This window comes from Xiphias gladius, chromosome 16, assembly GCF_016859285.1.
Source record: "Xiphias gladius isolate SHS-SW01 ecotype Sanya breed wild chromosome 16, ASM1685928v1, whole genome shotgun sequence".
Lineage (NCBI taxonomy): Eukaryota > Metazoa > Chordata > Actinopteri > Istiophoriformes > Xiphiidae > Xiphias > Xiphias gladius.
The window spans coordinates 24,903,829-24,925,157 of NC_053415.1; the positions used below are offsets into that span (position 1 = coordinate 24,903,829).

General features: G+C 42.7%; 2 protein-coding genes across 3 annotated transcripts; both read right to left on the reverse strand.

Moving 5' to 3' along the window:
- Positions 1 to 3,819: 3,819 nt before the first annotated feature.
- LOC120801586 (trace amine-associated receptor 13c-like) lies at positions 3,820 to 5,036 on the reverse strand. Its single transcript, XM_040148734.1, has 2 exons — positions 4,861 to 5,036; positions 3,820 to 4,636 (listed from the first exon to the last, which is right to left on the reverse strand). The coding sequence occupies exons 1-2, from the start codon at positions 5,034 to 5,036 to the stop codon at positions 3,820 to 3,822; spliced, it is 993 nt and encodes a 330-aa protein (XP_040004668.1).
- Positions 5,037 to 11,848: 6,812 nt separating this feature from the next.
- LOC120801149 lies at positions 11,849 to 19,548 on the reverse strand. 2 transcript variants are annotated; one of them, XM_040147729.1, is made up of 5 exons: positions 19,398 to 19,548; positions 18,747 to 18,867; positions 17,701 to 17,912; positions 15,064 to 15,224; positions 11,849 to 13,191 (listed from the first exon to the last, which is right to left on the reverse strand). In XM_040147729.1, exons 1-5 carry the CDS (start codon positions 19,468 to 19,470, stop codon positions 13,099 to 13,101), a joined length of 660 nt encoding a protein of 219 aa, XP_040003663.1. In that variant the 5' UTR covers positions 19,471 to 19,548; the 3' UTR covers positions 11,849 to 13,098. The 2 variants fall into 2 exon arrangements, with proteins under 2 accessions (XP_040003663.1, XP_040003661.1); XM_040147727.1 differs by lacking the exon at positions 11,849 to 13,191 and having other exon boundaries at positions 14,660 to 15,224.
- Positions 19,549 to 21,329: the final 1,781 nt, after the last annotated feature.

Genomic DNA, 21,329 nt, shown 5'->3' on the forward strand with positions numbered 1-21,329 from the left:
CTAAAATTACAGGCAGGGGCGGTGACGTACTTTTTTTTTTCAGCGCTGAGTTGCGTCTGTAGACCTTCCCTTCGGACGACCTTCGGCAATAAGGCAGGGCAGCCCGCATGTAGCCTGTGAGGTGAAACCCAGGGAGAAAAAAAGTCCACGACAACAACTTGTTGCGCCACACACTGCTGCTCCTTAAGCTTCTCTCTTGTCTCATCTGGACATATGGTGACTAGACTCTCAGGGGATCACGTTTCAATGATTGTCATTTGTAGAAAAATGAGAGAATTCCAGCGGAAAATAGCGCAAGGTACGTTACTTTCAGGTCGGATCCACAGGGTCTTAGCGGCATGCAGAAATTTAACAGGTGAATTTCGCAGCTGCAGCGTCATGAGAGTTTAACTGAAGACCTGAAGGTGTGAGGAAAGAGCAAATCTCTCCGACCCGGAGAGAGGATGAACTCACAGGATGAACTGTACCGCACTGCCTGGAGGAAGCTTCGGTTGGAGCCGGCCGGAATCTCTTCTGCGGTGGCAGCTTTAACTTTATGCAGTCGGCCTTGAAGGACGAACGACTCACGTTTCACTCGTGTGAATGCAAGCGAAAGGGTATTTTTACATTTCAAATGTAGTTTTTTTTTTTTCTATTTTACATGCAAAACAATACTGACTGTGTGTGATGCCAAAATGCAGGTGACGTACACTCGATACTGTGCTCGAACGCATCTTGTGCAGACACAGACAGAGGACGGAAGGTGCTGCTAACCTGCTGCTCAAGCTACACCTCCTGTGTGGACACGCTGAGACTCTCACATTCACTTAGAACTGCACACAAACACCTGCATCACAGGTGTGCGGTTACTCAAAGTTATACCGTGGTCACTGGAAAGTCTTAAATCTGACTGGCTGGAAGGGGTAGATTCACTTTTAACCTTCAAGTATAACCAGACACCTGTGACACGGTTGATTTTGCTGTTCACAATTTAAATATAAAACATTAAAGTGAGGTTAGTTGTGTAATGACCAACAAAAACCACTAATTTAAAAAAAAAAAAAAAGGGATAAATAGTTTCCCATTGAAAACAATGTAAATTAAGGAGGAGGTGTTTTGAAATCACATCCGTCACATCCTTAAAACACGTGAAGGTATTCCTGTGTTTAAGAATTTATTGTAGAGTGCCTGCTTTACATTTTGTTGAATACATAATATTTTCAAGTTAGGATTTTTGAAACACAAAATCGTTATTGACTGGAACATTCACATTAAAGGGCCTAGACGTGAAATCAAAGTGCCACCCCAGGGACTTGACTTCTTGTAAATTACGACTAAGAAAATATCTTAGCTGTGAGTGTATCTGCCTGAAGTGGGAGATCGAGATCACGAGCGCAGGTTGAAAGCTGCAGTGAGCGGAGAGACGAAGGACGGCCGGATGCTAACAAACGTGGCACCAGACTGAGGGTCGGGTTCCTTGCGGGAATTGTTGAGGAGCCGTGGAGAGCAGAGATCAGCTCCCTCTGGAGTCGCCATCACGAGAGAGAGAGGTGGGGAGAAGCTGCTGAGCTCCGGCAGCTTTTTGACCAAAGCTCTCTGTTATACAGTGGATGTGTGTCTCATCTCCATTTCCTCCCGTCATCTCTCTTGACCTACAACTGAAAGTTTTTATTTCCAACAGAGACTGAAGTCCCTCCGCTCTACTTCATCATCTCCTTCCTTCTACCTCCCACTTGGCTTATTCTGTTTATTTCTTTTCATCCTCTGCACTGACAATTTCAGCTTTTCTTGATTGTGGTTGCCACTTTATTCTTGGTAAAGTAGATTAGGTATTCGCTCAAGATATTTATTCAATTTGAGTGTACGGTGCACACAAAAAGCGCACACAGGCTTAACCGCATGTTTGCCCGTTAGCGTCCACAGGAGTTGTTCATCTTTGGGTCCTGGAAATTTCAAACAGGTCCCCATGCTAAAGCTCACGTAGGGCCTAAAGCATCATTTCCCCTTTTAGGCTACTTGGTCAGTTTCAGAATGATTAAGATAGACTACAGTATATAATATCTGATAAAGAGCCGCCACTGTGGCCACAAGCGGCAATCAATGGATATTTGCACAATGAATCAACCTGCATTTGTTTTGCATTGTTTTTGTCTTTTGTGATAAAAGCAGGTAAATATAAGTGATATGTTAAAATGTAGTGTAACAGTGGCACAAGTAGAGCAGAGTCATTAAGTCAAGTAAACTGACTCAGTAATGTAAGTAACACAGCAATATTGATCTAAAGCAAAGCCCTTCGATGAAGATGGTAAAAAAAAATTTTTTTTTAAAAAAAGGGATGTTGATGACGCTCCAGTTTAAACTCAGAGTTTAGAAAAATCCAAAGGATCCGTGATGAGATGGCTTGTAGATCTGATGACCGCAGGGGGACCCTGGTCTGTCATGGTCCATTGTTCACCCTCCATCGGAATAACTGACTTCCGGTCCTCATCAATATGACTAGAGTGAAGTTGTGTACAAGCAGAGTTGTAAACACTGGAAGTGCATTGCATTGCACAAAAGACTATTTCATAATTATGATTTACTCTCTGATAATTAAGAGATGAGCGCTCATAATTACAAGCATAACTTGGCTGAGAAATGCCCGGTTTTCAGATTTCTTAACTATCAAAGTAATTCTGTAATTTAGTTGTCTGTACATCCAATAGTACACAGCAATAAGGACAAAAAGGAACTGTTAGCTAATAGCTAATTTGGTGCTGAATCTTCCCAAATGTAAACAAATATAGGCTAGGCAAAAGAAAAGAGGAGCATTTTCTTTTATGCCTTTTATTGCTGTTTCCTGTAAAGCCAGGACACTGTTAGTCTGACCAATGTCCATGGTAAAGAATGGAAAAAGCAAGTAACATTATTGCACATTAATCCACAGAGCTCACATTATTATTTGTCGAATTTTAAGGCTATATGGGACAGCAGATTCATAGATCAGGTCCGGTCCAAGAGGTAACAAGGCAAGTTCCATTGATGACTCTAACTTTGCATTCTTAACAAGTAATGAAACAGAATTATATTCCCTCAGAGATTTGTTGGCCCTTTTTTACTCTCCTTCTTTTGTTTGTTTTACTTTTCTGCTTATCTCGCATGTTGCTAGTCCAGGAAGCTGCCTTTATTTGGCTGGTATGCTGCAAATTTTTTGTTATCACAATATAAGTCGAGTTAACATTTTTATTACATTGCCACCTTTTTACATACAGTTAATTGTTTCACAATCAAAAAATCCAAATTCAGTAATCTGCTCTTAAAGTTGAGCATATTTCTAATTCATTAATAAAAAGGCATATTGTCCCAATCTGTCTGCTTTAATTCATCCTGTCCTTTTCAAACCCAGTATACTGTGTTATCTTAGCTTGTACTCCTGTCTATGAGGATCTGCGGTTACCGTTCGCTGTTAAAGTTGACTGACTTTAGCTTCGGATGTGTTTGAGGGTATCCACAACATTCAATATATCTGCACTAGAAAACCTGGCACAGCGTCACCAGGGAAGATACATTACCAAGGGTCTGCTAATGTCTGTTTCCTACATCTTCAAACTGTAGGTAGAAGATGGGACTTTACATTCTTTGTTTCTTTTCAAATTGAGTACACAGCAGACACAACAAATATGCCGCAGCCTTACTTCCAGACTAAATCCCAGAGGTAATGCTTTGGCCAAAATAAGTGAAAATGAATAAACCCTAAGTAGATTGAGTTTTCCTTGTTATGTTCAATTACTCAGCAACATGACCAAGTACATCTTTCCGTTCATGGTAAGGGTCTCATTTTAGACACCAAGCAGTGTCTCTCTACAGCATTTTGGCCTCACAGGAGTCTGGCTGCAGTATCCTCAGTGTAACAATGAGCGTAACAGATTTTCTAAACCAGGGGTAAAAGTAGGCATAGATGACAGGGTTGACACAGGAGTTGAAATAGAACAGACATATTACGAAGCCAACGGATGAAGCATTGAACAAGGTCTTTTGGCCTGTGAAATTGATGCAGAAATATGGGCAGAGACATATTAGAAACACGACCACTACGACACCAAGAGTCCTGGCTGCTTTCATCTCAGATTTCTTGGCAGTTACTTTCACTGAACGCTGGAGTGTGACGGCTGCAATGTGAGAGCGCATGGCACGAGCCTGGGACACAGCCACCACAAACACTCTCAGATACAGAACTATGATGACAGAAATGGGAATAATGAAGGTCAGAATAAGATCTGCTAGTCCAGCAATGGAGTTAACGACAATGACACACTCTCCAAAGCAGGAGTTATGCCTGCCGGGTTGTTTCAGGTTATCCTTCATCTGCACACTGACAAAAGAGAGAGAAAATATCCAACACAGACAAACACAGACTTGAACTCTTTTCTTTGTGATTCTGGTGGGGTAACAAAGAGGATCACAAATAGCCACATAGCGGTCCACAGATATGATCAACATGTTTCCTCCTGAGGCAGAGGTGGTAACATATGACAGATACTGATACAGAACACACACGATGTCACCGAGGAGCCAGCAGCTGCCGATGAGCATAATTTGAAAGGACATGAGGAGGCCCACGAAGAAATCTGAGACAGCCAGAGAGAGGAGGAGGAGGTTGGTGGGGGTGTGGAGCTGCCTAGAGACAAAGACCAGCAATACATTTATCACCGTTTGTACTGTGAATTATCATTCAAATAAAAGCAGACAGAGCAGAGACTGAAATTACCAGAAACATTATTTAAAAATACTCTTTTTCTTGCAGTCTGAGATCATGCAATTACTATCTTATGTACCACAAACTATTAACTTGATATTACTCTTTATCTACCAGTTTTATAAATGATTGAAATATGTGGTTACTTAAAGTGGGAGATAGAAATGATGACCAGCAGGTTGAGACACACAGTGAGCAGAGAGATGAGGGACAGCAGGATGTAAATCAACATGGCCTCAAAGAAACGATGCTTTTGCTTCCTGCAGGAGGTGTTGAGGAGTTGTGGAAAGCACAGCTCAGTTTCTTCCAGGATCTCCATCATTGGAGGAGAAGCTACTGATTTCTTGCAGCTTTGTGACCGAACCCTTCTGTCATACAGCTGATTTATCTTTCTCCTCCCTGCCTACTCCTCCCACCGCCTCACCTCTGCAGATGTTTTTCTCTCCATAGAGACTGAAGTATAATGTCCTCTGTGCTCATCTTCCTCACACTCAATCTTCATCCTTTCCCTCCCTCTGTGTCTTCCAACAGCATTTACTACTATGACGCTTTCTCTGCCGCCTTTTTCCTTTCAATCTTCTCTAAACTTTAGAATTCTTGATTATCTTCCAACCATATCCTTATTTATCCATTTAAAGTGTTTTTGTAAAAACTGCGATGAATTCTCCAAACAGTACTGGCGGTGGAGAGATCCCCTGCAAAATCTGCAGTCCTTGTTATTTGTAAAAATGCATTCACCAGTTCAGCCAAAAGAATGTGAGTTTTTGACAGTATGAGCTAGTCAAATCAACTTGATATCTTCCAAAGTTAATGTATGTTTTAATTTAATATTTTTATTTGAAAAACACCATACCATCTAACAAGAGCTAGTTAAATGAGCAAGTGTCCATCAATCCATCCATCCATTTTCTGCCACTACGGGTTACAAAGGTCCCCATAAACGTCTTCAGCTCCTCCTTGGGGATCCCATGGCATTTCCATACCACATTAGATATAAAATACCTCCAGCCAATTCTGGGTCCACCTCGGGATCTCCTTCTAGTTGGAGACACTTACGAGGCACCTTTATCAGAGGTCCGAACCACTTCAGCTGGAGGACTAAGGGTGAGCCCAGCCAGCCTACGGAGAACACTGATTTCTGCTTTTATCCATGATCTCATTCTTTCAGTCACTACCCAAAGTTATAGTTTGTGACTATAGGTAAGGGTGGAATGTAGATCGCTTTCAAGCACAGCTTCCTCTTCACCTTCAACGGTCCAGTGCAACGCCTTAATTATTGTTGACACCACACCAATCAGCCTGTCAGTCTCACACTCATGCTCCATCACCTGGGGCAGTGATTCACTCCCAACCTGAAGGGGAAAATCCACTGTTTTCTGGCAGAGAACCATGACCTCTGACCTGCAGGTGCTGACTCTTATCCTGACTGCTTTACACTTGGCTGCAAGCTGCCCCGGTGCGTGCCCCAGGGGGGCAGACAAAGATCAATGGAAAGACCCTCAATAGAACAGCAGTACTGGAGCTGCAGTACCTTACTTGGAATAGGGAGATCGGGGCACACTCCTGGAGACAGACTTGGAATAGGAGTTTTTAGCCAAGCACCTGATGGCTGAGCCTTGACCCATGGGGCCCAGTAAGGCAAAGCCTGAAATCGTGACATGAACGTCCCACCACCTGCAGGCATAGGCAAGGAATAGGGTTGTGTGGCCGACAGAGCAAGCGGGGGACCTAGGTGTGCGGACATCATAAAACTGTGTAGTGAATTGGAACGTCACCTCTTTATTGGGGAAGGAACCAGAGCTAATGCAGGAGGCAAAACTTAGGTTGTAAAAGCTAGATATAGCTGGTTCACCTCTAAGCAAAGAACAGAACTTCTGGAAAGAGGCTGGACTATCATTTTCCAAATTGTCCAGGGTGAGAGGCACTGGTGGTTTGTGTGCATACTAACGAAACCTGTGGGACCAGGGGTGAATTTTAGGAATCGGCTGCTCAGTCTGAACCTGATTGGAGTTTTGTTGTTGGAATTGTGTGCTAGTCATGGATTGGCCATAACAAACACCATGACCAAGCATAGGGTGATTCATAAGTGTACCTAAAACACTATAGGTCACAAAGATGATCAACTTTACGGTTGCATCATCACATCTTCCCCCGTATGTCTTGGACACTCACAGAAAGAGGGGAGCAGCATTGTCTACTGATCACCACTTGGTGCTGAGTTGGATCAGGTACTAGGAGAGATGCAAGCCAGACCTGGTAAACCCAAAAGTGTGGCGAGGGTTAACTGGGAACGTCTGGGGGAGGCCCGGTCAACAAGGTCTTTAACTCCAACTTGGGAGAAATCTTTCCTGCATGCCGGGGAAGTTTTGGTGACATCTTCAGAACCTTCATAGTGGAGGCAGCTGCTCAGAGTTGTGGTCAGAAGGTCATTGAAGCCCGTTTTGGTGGAAAACTGAAACCCTGCAGCGGTGAAATAGACCAAGAAGCCTGTCTCAGCGGGGTTCTGAAACAGTGAACATATACCAGGATGCTGAAAGGGCTGCTGATTTGGTGTTTGTCAAAGCAAAAACTTAGTTTTTGGAGGGGTTTGGGAAGACTAAAGAAACTGGGTTGGCTTTAAGGAAGTTCTAGCAAACCTTCAGATAACACAGGAAGGGGAATCAGCGATAGCTCAGGCTCTGTATAGTAGGGGAGGAGAACTTCTGACCCTGACTGAGGATATTGTTGGGCCACCAACATGTCGTCTGTGGAGGAGGCAGAGCTGAAAAACGTGGGGGAACATTGAACCATATCCCTGGCAGAGGTCTCTGAGGTAGATAGAAGCTCCTCGGCAGCACGACACCAGGTGGGGATTACATTCATCCTCAGGTGCACATATTTGGGCTACTCGGCTGACCTCTTTCCTCAGTAGCTTATGGAGGTCAGGGACTATGCCTGTGGACTGGCAGACGGGGGTTGTGTCTCCAATGGAAACCACCACCAACCATTATCAGGGTATCACACTGCTCAACCTCTCTGAGAAAGCTTATGCCAGGATACTAGAAAGGAGGATCCAACCAAATGTCGAACCTCTACTGACTTGTAGAGCTTCGCTTTAACATTGCTGAAGGCTGCTCGTTTTTTGGCCACAATCACAGTATGATATAATGTTATGCCCTTTGTATGTAGCATCCTGGTGATTCCTTGTCCACACTGCAACCACCGCCTTCTCAATATATCAGTGCCAATGCACCAGTATGGGATGTGGTCACTGGGACGCAGTACCCAATTACTAATTAATTCATTACTAATGTGGGAGTACCTTGGATAGCTAGAAACATTTGTTGAATTAATGAAACTGGAGAACTCTCCAGAATTAATTTTGATATCCAGAGAGAATTTGTTTGGGAGATTTGTTTTGAGTAAAAAAAAAAAAAACTGAGATCTTCGATGGAGTTCAAGACACATGAGGATGCCAGAGCTATACTGCAGCTCAACTTATAAACTTGGAATCTGTGTGTCACTACAAAGTGCCGCATGACCTGAAATATTTTTTTTTTTTTTATCCTGAAAGCATAATTATTTACTAGATATGGATCCAAGATAACCATTTGATATCATGTGATATACTGTAAATCAAAGAAAATATTGTATTATCTTGTACACACATTATCTTGTGTTGCAAGATTTTAAAAAGTTATGATACTTTTCAAGACTTTTCACAAAAAGTCTTTGACAGCATATTTCTTGCTTCACGTCTGCACTGTGCCTTGCGAGTGCTTCAGGTTTTTCACTTTTTAATAAAAATGGTGAAGTAAGTTGGTGAACTTTTCCAGGTAACTGTTTGCCCACATCGAGTACATAGAACACACAACATAACACGTAGCCAAAGATTCATGGCTTCTCTGTGATCGCAGTATCGGCCACTGAGAGCTGTTCCTGTTAGAAAGAGTAACCGTCAGTCTGGGCCTTTTCATGGGATCACCTCAGGCTGACACGTGACCCGTCCGGATTCAAATCTGGGGACTGCTAAGGCACAGACGGGTCTTTTATTTTGAAAAAAAGGAGGGAATTCTCGGTCCAATGGAGAAAGTACTGACTACACAGAGCAAGAGAGAGATAGCAGTAGCACACTTGTTGTGCTGTGACCAAAAGTTTTGCTATACTTACAAAATCTGCATCATTCTACATGTTCCTCTCTCCATCTATCTCTCTTTGACACATACACACACACACACACACACACACACACAAACTCACACACACACACACACACACACGCGCGCGCACACACTCACACACACACACACAATCACACACACACACACACACACACACACACACACACACACACACACACACACACACACACACACACACACACACACTCACACACACACACACACACACACACACACACACACACACACACACACACACACACACACTCGCACACACACATGCATACACTCACTTTCTACCTGACTGTCCAGAGCCCGTGAGAATGGGTTCGGATCAAGAACTTAACAAAACAAACATCCTCATTTAGTTAATGGCTCACTTATGAATTGCTCTCATCAAGGATTCGCACCTTCTTGTATTAATGTCAGATGATTGCAAACTCTAATCTCGGAGGGATCATTCCAATCAGAGGTGTTAGGAAAAACATCCAGGTTCCAAAGTAAACATATGATGTAAGAAATTACCCCATGGTGCAAACTCTGCAAGGAAGCAAAAAATGAAACATAACACATGATGCAAACTCTGCGAGGAAGCAAAAAATGAAACACGTGATGCAGCCTCGCCTGACAAGACAAGTAATCGGTAAATACATTGATTATAAATTAATGATAAATAATTTTTTTATGAATTTACAATTCACAATTGGTGGCTTAACTGTGGATATATATAGTGATGTGTTTCTAAGATTTTAAAATCCTTTAACAAGCCAAACACAACATTTTCCATACCCTTATGACCTGCGGTCCGTCAGAAGAGGCCTTGTGATGTCGGAAGCCCTGCCCACCAGTGCTTATGTCCTTCTTTCTAAATGAGCAGCTCTTTGCCTTTGTATCTGAGAGTTGAACACAAAGAAAACTGTCCTCATTTTGGGCTTAATAGCAAATAATAACACTAAAAAATAAAAACATGTAAACGAAGAACTCTGACTGAAACAACATTTGTTCAATGTGCATTCTAATGCGAGATGTAACAGCAAAACCATAAAAAAAGGCTCATTTGCTATGCATTAGGTAGATTATCAATGCTTGTTTTAAACAATCCTTGAGAGTTTTTCAAGCCCATTTTAATGCAAGATGCTCACTCGGCACATGCATGTTAAAAGATGATGTTTATTACTTCCTCCATTTCTCACTGCGGAGTCGGGATCACCTCTCAACCAGCATGAACAGGGGGAACGATAACAGCAACCAGTAACTGAACCTACCGCACATATGGCATATGAGTGATGTATTACGATAGAATCTGAGTCTTTAGTTCTCGGGGAATCAGTCATCCAATCATACACGATATTGTGCAAAGTGTTCTCGTTGTCTTACGGTATTCTTTTCACCGCCACCCAGCCCTGTTTTTTGTGCCCAGTTGGCACGAGTCAGATTATAACCTGGGAAAAAACGGTCATGTGAGTGGGATCAGCTATCGTGACATATTCTGAAAGATAAACAGGCGGACTTCGCTGAAAGTGGGTGTCCCTCCCTCTTTTACTTGAGAAGTGATCATAATTTATCTTAACTGTTTTATTTAGTCCTGATGCCTCACACTAAAAGCTATCGTATTTCTGAATTTTCAGGCGATCACGGCGGTCTTGGAGTTTCGCGGTGCATTCGTGCCGCGTGGCCTCCAGACTGACAGAGTGGGAGAAAAGTGCCACTTCTGTCACTGCGCACCACCCACCCAAGCTGGCTCTCCCACCTGAATTACGATTTCTGCATTGTTGGTGCTCATTGCATCTAGGAATGCGACTGTGCATTAGGGGTACGTCATGGGATTAATCGCCTATATCTGCAGGGTGTTTTGAATGTAAAACACAGGAAGTGGATGTGGCCCACTTTCAAATTTAAATGCAAACGGGCAGCCAAAACAAAACGGATGTACACAAACCTTATGAACCAGGACTGTGTTGCGCCAGCTACTCTTAAATCCATTGCATCTACAGTCCAATCTAGAGCAAACGGCTGTGTTAACAGGAGCTCGCTGTAGCGTGACAAGCTGCCATAACAGCTGCTGTGAGACACAGAGACATATCTTTTCAGTGGTGTTGTGCCGTCTTGTAGTCGGGTATACTGAGACTTTAACCAAAGGTTTTTTTCCTTCTTGACAAAGTGTGTCCCTGTGTTCACTTCATGTTTGTATTTGTGTGACCCATGAAGCTCGCTGGGTATGTAACAACGAGGGAAGGGGCATTTGTTCCCTGAGTCCTTTTACGTACACACGCATATATTTGGTGCCCAAGAAGTACTTTGTGTGCGGCAACATGTTTTGACGTGGCGATACATCAAACTCCAATTAGTAAACACTTACATCGGAACCAGGCTGAGTTTGAACTAAGGAACAGCTGGTGCAACTGGCAGGTGCCAACGAATAATGCAAGAGGGAGCAAAACCAATTTAATTCCCTCCTCAAATTTCCTCCGGAAAATCAGGAGCTGCTGACCTTCTTTTATCCTGAAGATCTCATTTCTGAGTTTTTGTGTGCGAGCATTTGTAGTTGTATTTTCAGTATTTATCTTTTTCTTTTTTCTTTTTCTTAATCAGTTTGCCAACATTAGTATCCTTATCTTGCACGTTAAACTTCTCTGTTCTGTTCAACTAATTGTTATTCTTTAAATGCTGACTCCCGTGAAAAAGGCCTGGGAGGTGACTAAAACCAGTGTTTATCCACAACAAGGTCATGTTCAAAAGGATGTTGAGTAAATGGTCAAAGTCTTCAGACAGAGCTTGCGAGACTGCCGGTGTCTCCCTCTGCTGTCCGTTGTCAGTGATACACCTCAAACACAATCTGCTGCTGATCCTTAACCATAAGGGTACACAGTACGCTCCGCGAATGATGATCTTACCCGTACCCGCCCTTTAAAAGACACAGGGAGGGGGAAATGGGGCTGTACATACGTATGTATTTACTGCTGTAGGCCTCAAATCTGCATCGGTTCAGGTACACAATTGTCATGTCTACACTGGGCCTTGTACTTAAAATAAAAAAAATGAAAGGACAAATAAATGATACCTAAAAAGACAAAAGTAGAACAGAATATTCAGACATGAAGACCATATAATTAATACATGTCATGGTTAATAAACTTACTATCCTGGCCAGCAGTAGCCCAAAGGGAGGTGGCTGAAGAGTCCATCTTTATTTAAAATAATTACCACATATAAGTATTTCCTCATTATCCTCCTTCCTTTTTTAAATGTTTGTTTCATTCAAGGATATTCAAGGGCAGAATCACCTTGGGCCACACCCAGACTAGGGCTGTGGCCCTAGGAGGTCTGGCTGATTGCAGGTCTCACCTTCTTCTCGCCTTCATCCTCTGTGGGGTGAGTAATAGGCACGAATTTGTCCATGAATTCTCTTTTTTTTCCTCTGGAGTGGATCAAGGCTTCTCCCACCATTCCCCTCATACCACTAAAGCCCTAAAGTGCTTCTAGAGGCTGGAAAGAGGCCCAACAAGCCACCTCCCTCGACAACCGGTGGCCAGAATAAAAAATAAAATAAATAAAATACATTTAATAACTAATAATAGTAATAACATTGTAATGTGCATATGCGCAAACACTGCGAATTCCCAAAAAAAGCAATGAAGATTGTACAGTATAAAATAAAGTACTTTAGCTACACAGTGGAAACGAGCAGAAGTTAAATGGTCCTTTATAGTGCAGATGTGAGGGGACATGGACTTCAGGCATCGTCAGGGAAAAAAACTGAGGAGGTCTGGGTTTCGCAGGAAGGGAGGATTGTCCTTTCATGGTAAAGAGCAGCTGTGAGGAGCCTGTTTTCCATCCATAAAGCTGTCAGGCTGGACGGTGGGGATATAAATGAAATTACTCAGTGTGTGTATTATATAGCTTCATTTTAAGTTGATAGAAAAAGGTCCGAATGAATGATAAACTGTACGTATTCGTATATGTCCGACATAATGGGTAATGTTTTGTTGCTTCATCACACACTACCGTAAAAGAGGAGATGTACAAGCACAGCAGCAGAAAGCATCGTGGCTTTAGACAGTCTCTGTCTCACCCTGCTGTTTAGCTTCAGTAGTACAATGGTTTTCAACTCGTACAAAGAGAGACACATGATAAAGAAGCAAATAGAGCAAAGGTTTGAGACTACGATACATGAAGAAAGGTTTCATGGAAAAGTTTTCCCAGGGGTAAGAAGACACGAGCCTGCTACCCACAAAAACTGTTGAAAGACAGATCAGTTGGCAGAGGAGCCTTCCTCATTTCCACATAGGTGCAGTTCTCAGGTTCTCTCTTGTTGTTCTGAAACACAGGACCAGAAAAGCAAAAGGTTTCTTAGGATTTTCTTTTTCTTTATCACATGTAGCTCAAAGAGTATAAACCAGCTTCCAACGTTACAGGCAACCAGTGCTGTTTCTGTACCTGTGCAGACAGGGTCATGGGAGGTTTCTAAGAAACTGTGACATAGGCCATAAAACATATATAGTTGGAGCTACTACAGTTAAAGCTATTATTTAGTTCAAAACATACTGTACAGTCGATAGAGAAAGAAATAATTAAACAGGGATAAAGTGAGACAGCAAGAGAGTTTCTAAATGACATTAAAAAAAAAAAAAAAAAAAAATATTGCCCTGAAACTGGACTCTGATGAAGCCTCGTTTTAATGAATTGCACCAACATAAGAAATAAAAAGGTAAACTGAGGCCACAGAATTGAGGATTTTTGTGTTTTTCGAGTGCCGCAATCCTACTTTATGAGTCGTTGCCCTGAAATTATTAAACCTATTTCTTTTAAACTCGCAGAGATAATTCATAACATGTAATATGTGCAATGTTACGGAAACTGTCACAGAAGAGAAAAACTCCAAAACCACAACTTTCAACTGCAGTTTGACTGCTGCGGTCAACACCGCTGGTCTCTAACGGACTGCGATAGGACTCCGTGTTATTCAGCGGACTGACTTTACCTCAGCTCTGTCGCACCGACCATTGCGAGTGGGTGTGAGCGATGTGTGGGCCACCCGTGTGTGTGTGTGTGTGTGTGCGTGTGTGTGCAGGGACATCTGGGGGGGGGCAGCTGATAAATGGAAAGCAACATTAAACCGCCAGAGGTGAAAAGTGAGAAGGGTGCGCCCATTTTGTCTTTGATAACTCGGTTTGAAAAGCCCATGAAGCGACCCCGGTGGTCTCCAGGTTGTCAGCTGTGCATAGTAATTTGGGTTAATTCATTAATCAAAGTCAGCCATTTTGTTCCGCAAGACCACGAACACCGTTGTGCGCTGACTACACAAGACCACGGCCCATGTGTCAAGGTTGATCTGAAATGTGATCCCATCTGTGGAAGGTGCAAAGGCAGCACGTCGATGCACCTGGCGACGTTATAAGCAAGTCCCCGAGCTGCACCGTCATTTCCTGCCTGTCTGAGACGGCCCAGATGGGCTGCAACCACGTGGAGATGTGCGGTGTCCTTTCATAAAATTCCCTTTGTACAGAGGTCTCAGCTTTGTTCAGGGGATCAGTGTGTGTGGAATTCTTAACCACGGGACTCAAAATGAAGTTGTGACCGGTTTTAAAGGGGGATCAGATGTGTAGACATTAATGATCATGACGTATTCGTAGTTTCTTGACCGGCTGCATTAGTAATAACTCCTCAGAAACTCCTCAGAATAAGAATTAAGCTCCTAAACCTGAAAGAATTTAGAGGAAATCCAGAGGACTCCTTAATCACTAAGACCTACCCACTGTCGGTGGGCTACTGTGGTGGTGCGTCAAATGTTTTGGAAAATTTCAACGATAAATAGGTTCTAAAAGCATGTTTTGATGGCGGCAAGTTAATGAAGATCCAATCAGCTCGCCGACGAGTCGAAACAATCCAACAACACCGGAGGTGAGGGTCTGCACAACTCAACAACAAAAAACAGCTGGCAGCGCTGACTTGTCAGAATTATCAATCAAACCAAAATCTGCTCCTCAGACCCCAGTTTGTTCCACATCTTACAGCTTGTTTCGCTCTCCTGTGTATTAATGAATACTAATTCACTGACGGAGACCACTCACCTGTGGACATAGTGAATAAGTGAAGTGAAACCCCAACACCCTCTCTCTGTGACAACCAGACAATCAGATACGAAGACATGTGACAATTAAGAGAAAGCAATAAGTCAGACAGACATACAGTCATCCTCAGTCTGACGTAGACGAAGCTGATGGCACAGCTGTATAGGAATATCAGAGCCAGCAGACCAGTCAGAGTCCAGATCAGTTGGTAATGCTGACTGGGAGGGGGAGGGGGAGGGGGAGGGGGAGATATGCAGTCCTTCTCCGTTTCCTTTTGACCTGAAAAAGACATAACAAGGTTACTTCCTGTTTATACTGGTTTACAAAAACAAAAACAGTGCCCATGTGTTTGGCCGACTCAGCCAAGTTTCAGAACATCAGCAGTGATCGGGAAGAAGAATGTGATATTCAGCAGTCAAAGTCCTTGAAAATCTGGGGTTCAGTCCCATGCATTTCTCAGGAAAAATACTATAGACGACTAAATGAGATACAGTCAACGTTCAAGTTTGGAAAAAATACATTCTAAGGTATTATTCATCAAAAGTTTAATGGTTAAAGGGGCACAAGGAAATGGTAGCTAGTCTGCGTCATCGGGACTGCGTGGGTGTAGTAAGTTAGCAGCCTCGCAGCAGTTGAATTCGGATTCCTGATTAGGGCGCTGAACTTAACGGCGTTTTTCCAACCACCGCTTCAAACCAGTGAGAAGAGCTCAGTGAAAACAGGAAATCTGTCATGTTACACAACCAAAAGTGTTCAAACCTAGAAAAAAAAAAATCTTTGAGTAGGAACCCTTCACTCAGAAGCCGATAAGCTTTCGGGGCCTTTGATTTTCTGCGGTTCAACGGCAGCATAAACCAGATGAATCAAACAAAGTGTCTGTTTGCTGAGCACGGCTGTCAGTCAGTACAAATAAGTGTCACGCCCGAAGCTACGATTGGACTGTTCTTGATTCTGCCACAACAATATAAGTGCATCTCAAAAAAGAATCAGTTCCCTTCCATTTCCTCATCAAAGCGGCTGAAATTCTCGTTTTCGCCGACCTCAAGTGTTTTAACCTCTCACCCTGCAGCGGTGGTGTAGAGGTGTACCCCGGAGTGTGTCGGCACGCTGTGACGTCACAGCTGGGTGTGGCTACGGAGCGCGCTTCCGACCACACAAACTCGAAATCAATGCCTTTCAGCCTGGCGTTAAGGTGCCCTTTAAAACTAACAATAGGGCTGGTGTAATAGTTTTCTCTTTATCAACAGAGTTCATGAAAAGACCACGATAAATGTATAAGTCCATGGCTCAATACACTCAGACTTCCCTATCCTGTCAGTGGCACTTAGCCCCGTCTCCCGCTGATTCCTACTGAAGGTGTAAATCTTTAGAAATGGGTCACAGATAAATTGTTTCATCTTTAAACAAGGCAAAGTAATTTCGTAAAACAGCTGGACGCCACAGCCGCAGGAATCAAACCTCAAACCTCTGGGGAGGCTCGGGGGGTCTACGTGGAGAGATGTTCACTCTAACCCAGCGGACTGTTTCAAGCTGGGATTGACAATAAGCACAGAATTTCTTTTCAGTATATTCATGGTATCAGATTCATTGTTAACATCAGCAATAACGGTTTTTATCTTAACACCATTAAAACAAAATGTATCACAGAACCCCGAATGTGGCTTTTCTCTCTGGGTTGGTACTGATGAAGGTGCTCATCAAAGCGTTAATATCGAATTTGTCCAAATATCACTATGAACACGAATGAATACAAGGTGTCGTGGTTGTCCGTCTTCAGCCACCGCAGTGTGAAAAAAGCTGTCTCAGCTGAAGCAGTAGAGATGGGGGGATTCTGCAGCTTCCGTGAAAAGGCCCTTTGTCTGAGGACATGCTCGTGGCTATGTCGTCGATAGTATCACAGGCAGGATCACCGAGAATGTTGCCAAGCATTTTCGGTTGGGGAGTAAGTTGGTCTTTTTCAAGAAGATGGTGGGATTCCTCAGGGTTTCTTCCCTGTTGGCTGCCTCAGGTGCTTTTTATGTGCTTTTTGTGCGTTCTGGGTGCACCGAGCGCTGGCTTAGAGGCTCAAAAAGCATCTCACAACACAGGAGGTCAAAGAAGGTTTTCACTTCCAGACCCTGCCTATGTGGGCAGTCTCGCACACTTTTGTCGTCCTTAAGCTTCTCCGAAGACCCTAGGATTTCTCTGCATACACGCCTTATAGCGCACGTTTGCATGTCACCCTCTTGTTGGACAAATGACCTGAATGGTGACTAAATCATCACAGCCACACAGGGACCTCCGGAGAGCTCCTTGCATTTTGGTGACTCAGAAATTACCAGAGCAATGCCCTGAATGATGTTCGCCGAGTCAGCAGCAGCGGCTGCAATGTCAGATTTAAACTCAACTACAGTGCCCGTGTTCATGGTAACGATGATCCCTGCAGTGATGCGTTTTTAAAACTTTTTGGCCAACGAAAGAGCTCTATGGCACAGAGGAATAACATGGATCAGGCTTTGTTGACAATAAGAAAACTATAAAATACCACCAGCCTTATCCTTTACTTCTTTTTTCTGTATTAACAGCATTTTGTTGTGTTTACTCAGCAATTACAACCAAAAAGGTCAATAACTGTCTTTTTACTTTGTTTTTAATTTATTGAAGTCACAGTAATCCTATATAGAATATGAAAGGAGATACATATGACCATGCGTATTGTGTTTCACTTATTCGAATTTAAATAGGCTCTGCAAATCTTCCAAAGGCTTAGACGTACCTGACCGCAGTCTGGTTGGTATTCCTTTCATGGTGTAATCTAGATGACCTTTCCTCACTGTGAACTCACACTCATATGACATGGTCATGTTCTCTGGCCCAAGGTTGAGTAAGATGAAGAGCCACTTGTTGGGATTCTCTGGATGCATGGCAATGTTCTTACATTCCTTCTTTCCCTTCTGGCAGAGCAGTGACCTTTTAGACGTATCTGCTCTGAGGGTGGACAAAGATGTGTTAGACAGAGTATATCTACCAGCCAGACCGAGCCTTTAGTCTTCAGTTGGGTTCGTTAATGACTAAAAGGACTAAATCAACATTTTGGGATATACACTTATGCGCTTTGCTGTCAAGAGTTGGACGAGAACACTGATAACGCACCCAAGAAACAGACCCACGCATAACCTCCCATAAAACGCCAGTCACCTTTACACTTTGGCTTTTGTAGACTAAATGAACAAGACAGTGCGTGTTAATTAGTGAGCTTTAGAGGTGCTGGTATACAGATTTTGTTACCTTTGTTTTCCGCTGTTTCCGGTTTTAATGCTAAGCTGAGCTAACAGACTCGCACCTGATGTTTTCCAATTTGCACCGAGTTGGGTGAACATCTACCGCATCAACTTGGCCTCTTATCAGGACTGTTAAAGTATTTCACGCTACGCTGTGGTGGTGGAGGAAAAGTCAGGAGATGGCCAAAGTCCGTGGGCTTCATGCATCTGGGGACGATGCATGTCTGTACAAAATTTCATGTCACTCCAGCCAGTAGTTGTCAAGATATTTGGTCTCTCTCTGATATTTGCTGCCCACTATTTCTGTAATATGTTCACCCAGTTAAAGGTAAAACACTCATCCTGGGAAAGTAACTAACAATGAAATGAGAATCACAGAGGCTGATAACATAGAGAAAAGAGAGACGGAGAACTTCAAATTGGAGGAAAATACAGCAAGAGGCAGCATGCACTTCAAAGTGGAAAAGCATCCACTCCCTTAGTGTATATTTCACAACTCAGCATCCTACGCACACGGATTTTATGACACCAGGATACATACTGTGATATGCTGTTGAGTCGAGCATCTTCAACAGAGCTGACGTTCACGGTGTGTTCACAGGTGATAACGGCTGACCCATCCGGGTTTATAGTCTGGAACTGTGGCTGAATCACCTTAAAACCTGACGGGCGAAAAAGGATTCAGCCTCTCTTGGAAAACACATAATCAAGCTTAAACAGTAACACCTAACGAGGTTTTCTTTCGTGTTCATCAGAGCATTGTTTCCCATTTCATTTAAGAGGCGAAATCGGCCTGTTTGAGACGTCAAAAAGGGGCAGAGTGTTTTAGCAGCACCTCTTTTCCCTTTTCTTTTACTGGGCTGAACAGTGTCAAGATTTATTCTCAACTCAGTAGGTTAATATGCCGACTGTGGCCACGGTGTATCAGTAATACAGATCACTACAACTTCCCTCACAACAACAAATGCAGAAACATCTCAGCTTGTATAAAATACGAGTGAATACCAATATATGTAAACCAGTAGCTGATCATACAAGTTTCATTGGATCATTAGGTGAATTATTATTCATGGTTATATTGTTTATGATAATACGACACATAAATAAATATAATAATTTGAAGTTCGAAATTGAGAAACAAAAAAACCTGTGAATTCCTATAGACAGTAGACGGGGAAATGGAGAGTCCTACCATGACTTGGGTGGAAGTTGAAGCTCAGATAAACTGTGAAGACAATGAAGATGTTGAAGTGGCAAGCTGTCATCTCAGCGTTTCTGCTTCTTCTCGCACTGTGGTGTGAAAAACAATACTCACAGCACTCCAGCTGACACCATCTGGCATCACAAACACCTCGGTCTGATACTGAGGTGAGGAAAAAGAACATTTTGAGGTTGGGCTTAACGCAGATCTAACCATAGCTTCTATTTCTACAGTAGCTATACCCTATAATTACCAACTGTCAATCAAACTATTTTTGTTTTTGTGGATGATAATATTTCCTGCAGACCGTGATGTGTCTCGTGATACATTTTAAAAGTGTGATACACTTTAACATTCTCTACTTAAATAAATGATCATTTACTTAATTCATTAAAAGTTGCAATGCTGAAATATAAAATTGCTCTGGATTCAGAACGATATCTTAAAGTATCAAAAGTCAAAGTGCTTGTTATGCAGGCAGAATGGCTCCTGTCAGCATTACTGTTAAATATTATCTTTCTGGATTATTATTACCTATGCATTGACATCTTTTTGATACTGGGGCTGGTTGAGATAGAGCTAAATAAATGCGTCTGGACTTTAAATACTTTATAAACTGTTGGGTAAACTAAATTACTGTATAGCAATGCATTATACACCCAAGCACTTTATTAGGAACACCATAGTTATACTGGGTAGGGCTATGAATTCATGAATTAACGTTGTTGATGCCAAATTCTGACTCTAGCGTCTGCTGCCCCGGCAGAAATCCAGATTCACCAAAGACCGGGCCACGTATTCCAGTCTTCATCTGTCCAGTTTTTCGGTGCAGTCTGTGGCCACTGCAGCCTCAGGTCTCTGTTCTTGACTGACAGGAGTGGAACCGGACGTGGTCCTCTGCTGTTTATAGCCCGTCCAGCTCAAGGTTCAACGTGTTGTTCGCTCTGAGATGCTCTTCTGCTCACCACAGTTGTAAAGGGTGGTAATCTGTGTTACCGTGACCTTTCTGTCAGCTCCAACCAGTTTAGCCATTTTACTCTGCTGTTCGCGGGATGATTTTTGTTTTTTCACACCATTCTGACTAAACTCTAGAGACTACTGTGCGTGAAAATCCCAGGAGATCAGCAGTTTCAGAAACACTCAAACCAGCCCTTCTGGGACCAACAGTCCTGCCACGATCAAAGTCGCTGAGATCACATTTTTTCCCCCATTCTGATATTTGACGTGAACATTAACCGGAGCTCCTGACCTGTATCTGCAGGATTTTATTCATCGCACACATGACTGGCTGATTTAATAATGCATGAATAAACGGGTGTAAACGTGTTCCTAATAAAGTGCTCAGTGAGTGTATGCGTGTGTGTATATGCTGTTTACAGATTTTAAGATCTCACCGTGAAAATAACTATAGTTGTCAAAAATTGTAAAGGAGTAAAAAGTAGTATTTTTTCCTCTGAACTTCTATGTATTTAGCTTAAAGTAGAAATAATCAAGGACAAGAAACTGAGTGAATTTTAGTAAGGATCAAGAAAAAAATCTTTTTTATGCAACCTGTCAGTGCTGTCTGGGGTATAGATATATGAATCAGTCCTTGAAAGACCCTTAACGCTTTGATTGGATCTGGTGTAGCTAGAGTCAGCAGTGTTTGTCCACATCCTGTTTTTCAAAGTTTCTGCTTCTGTGAATTCTTTTTTGTGTGATACATAAAGAAACCACAGGCACTACTAAGTCATAACACATACACCAGACTTCAGACGAAACAAAATTCAAATTCATGGTCAATTATCTGGATCTGCCCCCAAAATCTAATGGCTTCTTCCATTGGCCCATGCCCCATGTCTCCACCAATTTAAATCAGTACAGTGCATTTTGTGTAATCCTGCTGGCAAATAAAACAAACAAACAAAAAGACAGACACGGGTG

Bases quoted from the DNA above. Each gene is read 5' to 3' on its own strand.
- LOC120801586 (XM_040148734.1), bottom strand. From the start codon at position 5,036: ATGATGGAGATCCTGGAAGAAACTGAGCTGTGCTTTCCACAACTCCTC. The intron at 4,637-4,860 runs GTAACCACATAT...CTTTGTCTCTAG, and splicing joins ATTTCTATCTCCCACTTTAA to GCAGCTCCACACCCCCACCA.
- LOC120801149 (XM_040147727.1), bottom strand. From the start codon at position 19,470: ATGACAGCTTGCCACTTCAACATCTTCATTGTCTTCACAGTTTATCTG. The intron at 18,868-19,397 runs GTAGGACTCTCC...TTCGCCCGTCAG, and splicing joins CAACTTCCACCCAAGTCATG to GTTTTAAGGTGATTCAGCCA. The intron at 15,225-17,700 runs GTACGTCTAAGC...TGTCTTTTTCAG, and splicing joins ACCAACCAGACTGCGGTCAG to GTCAAAAGGAAACGGAGAAG.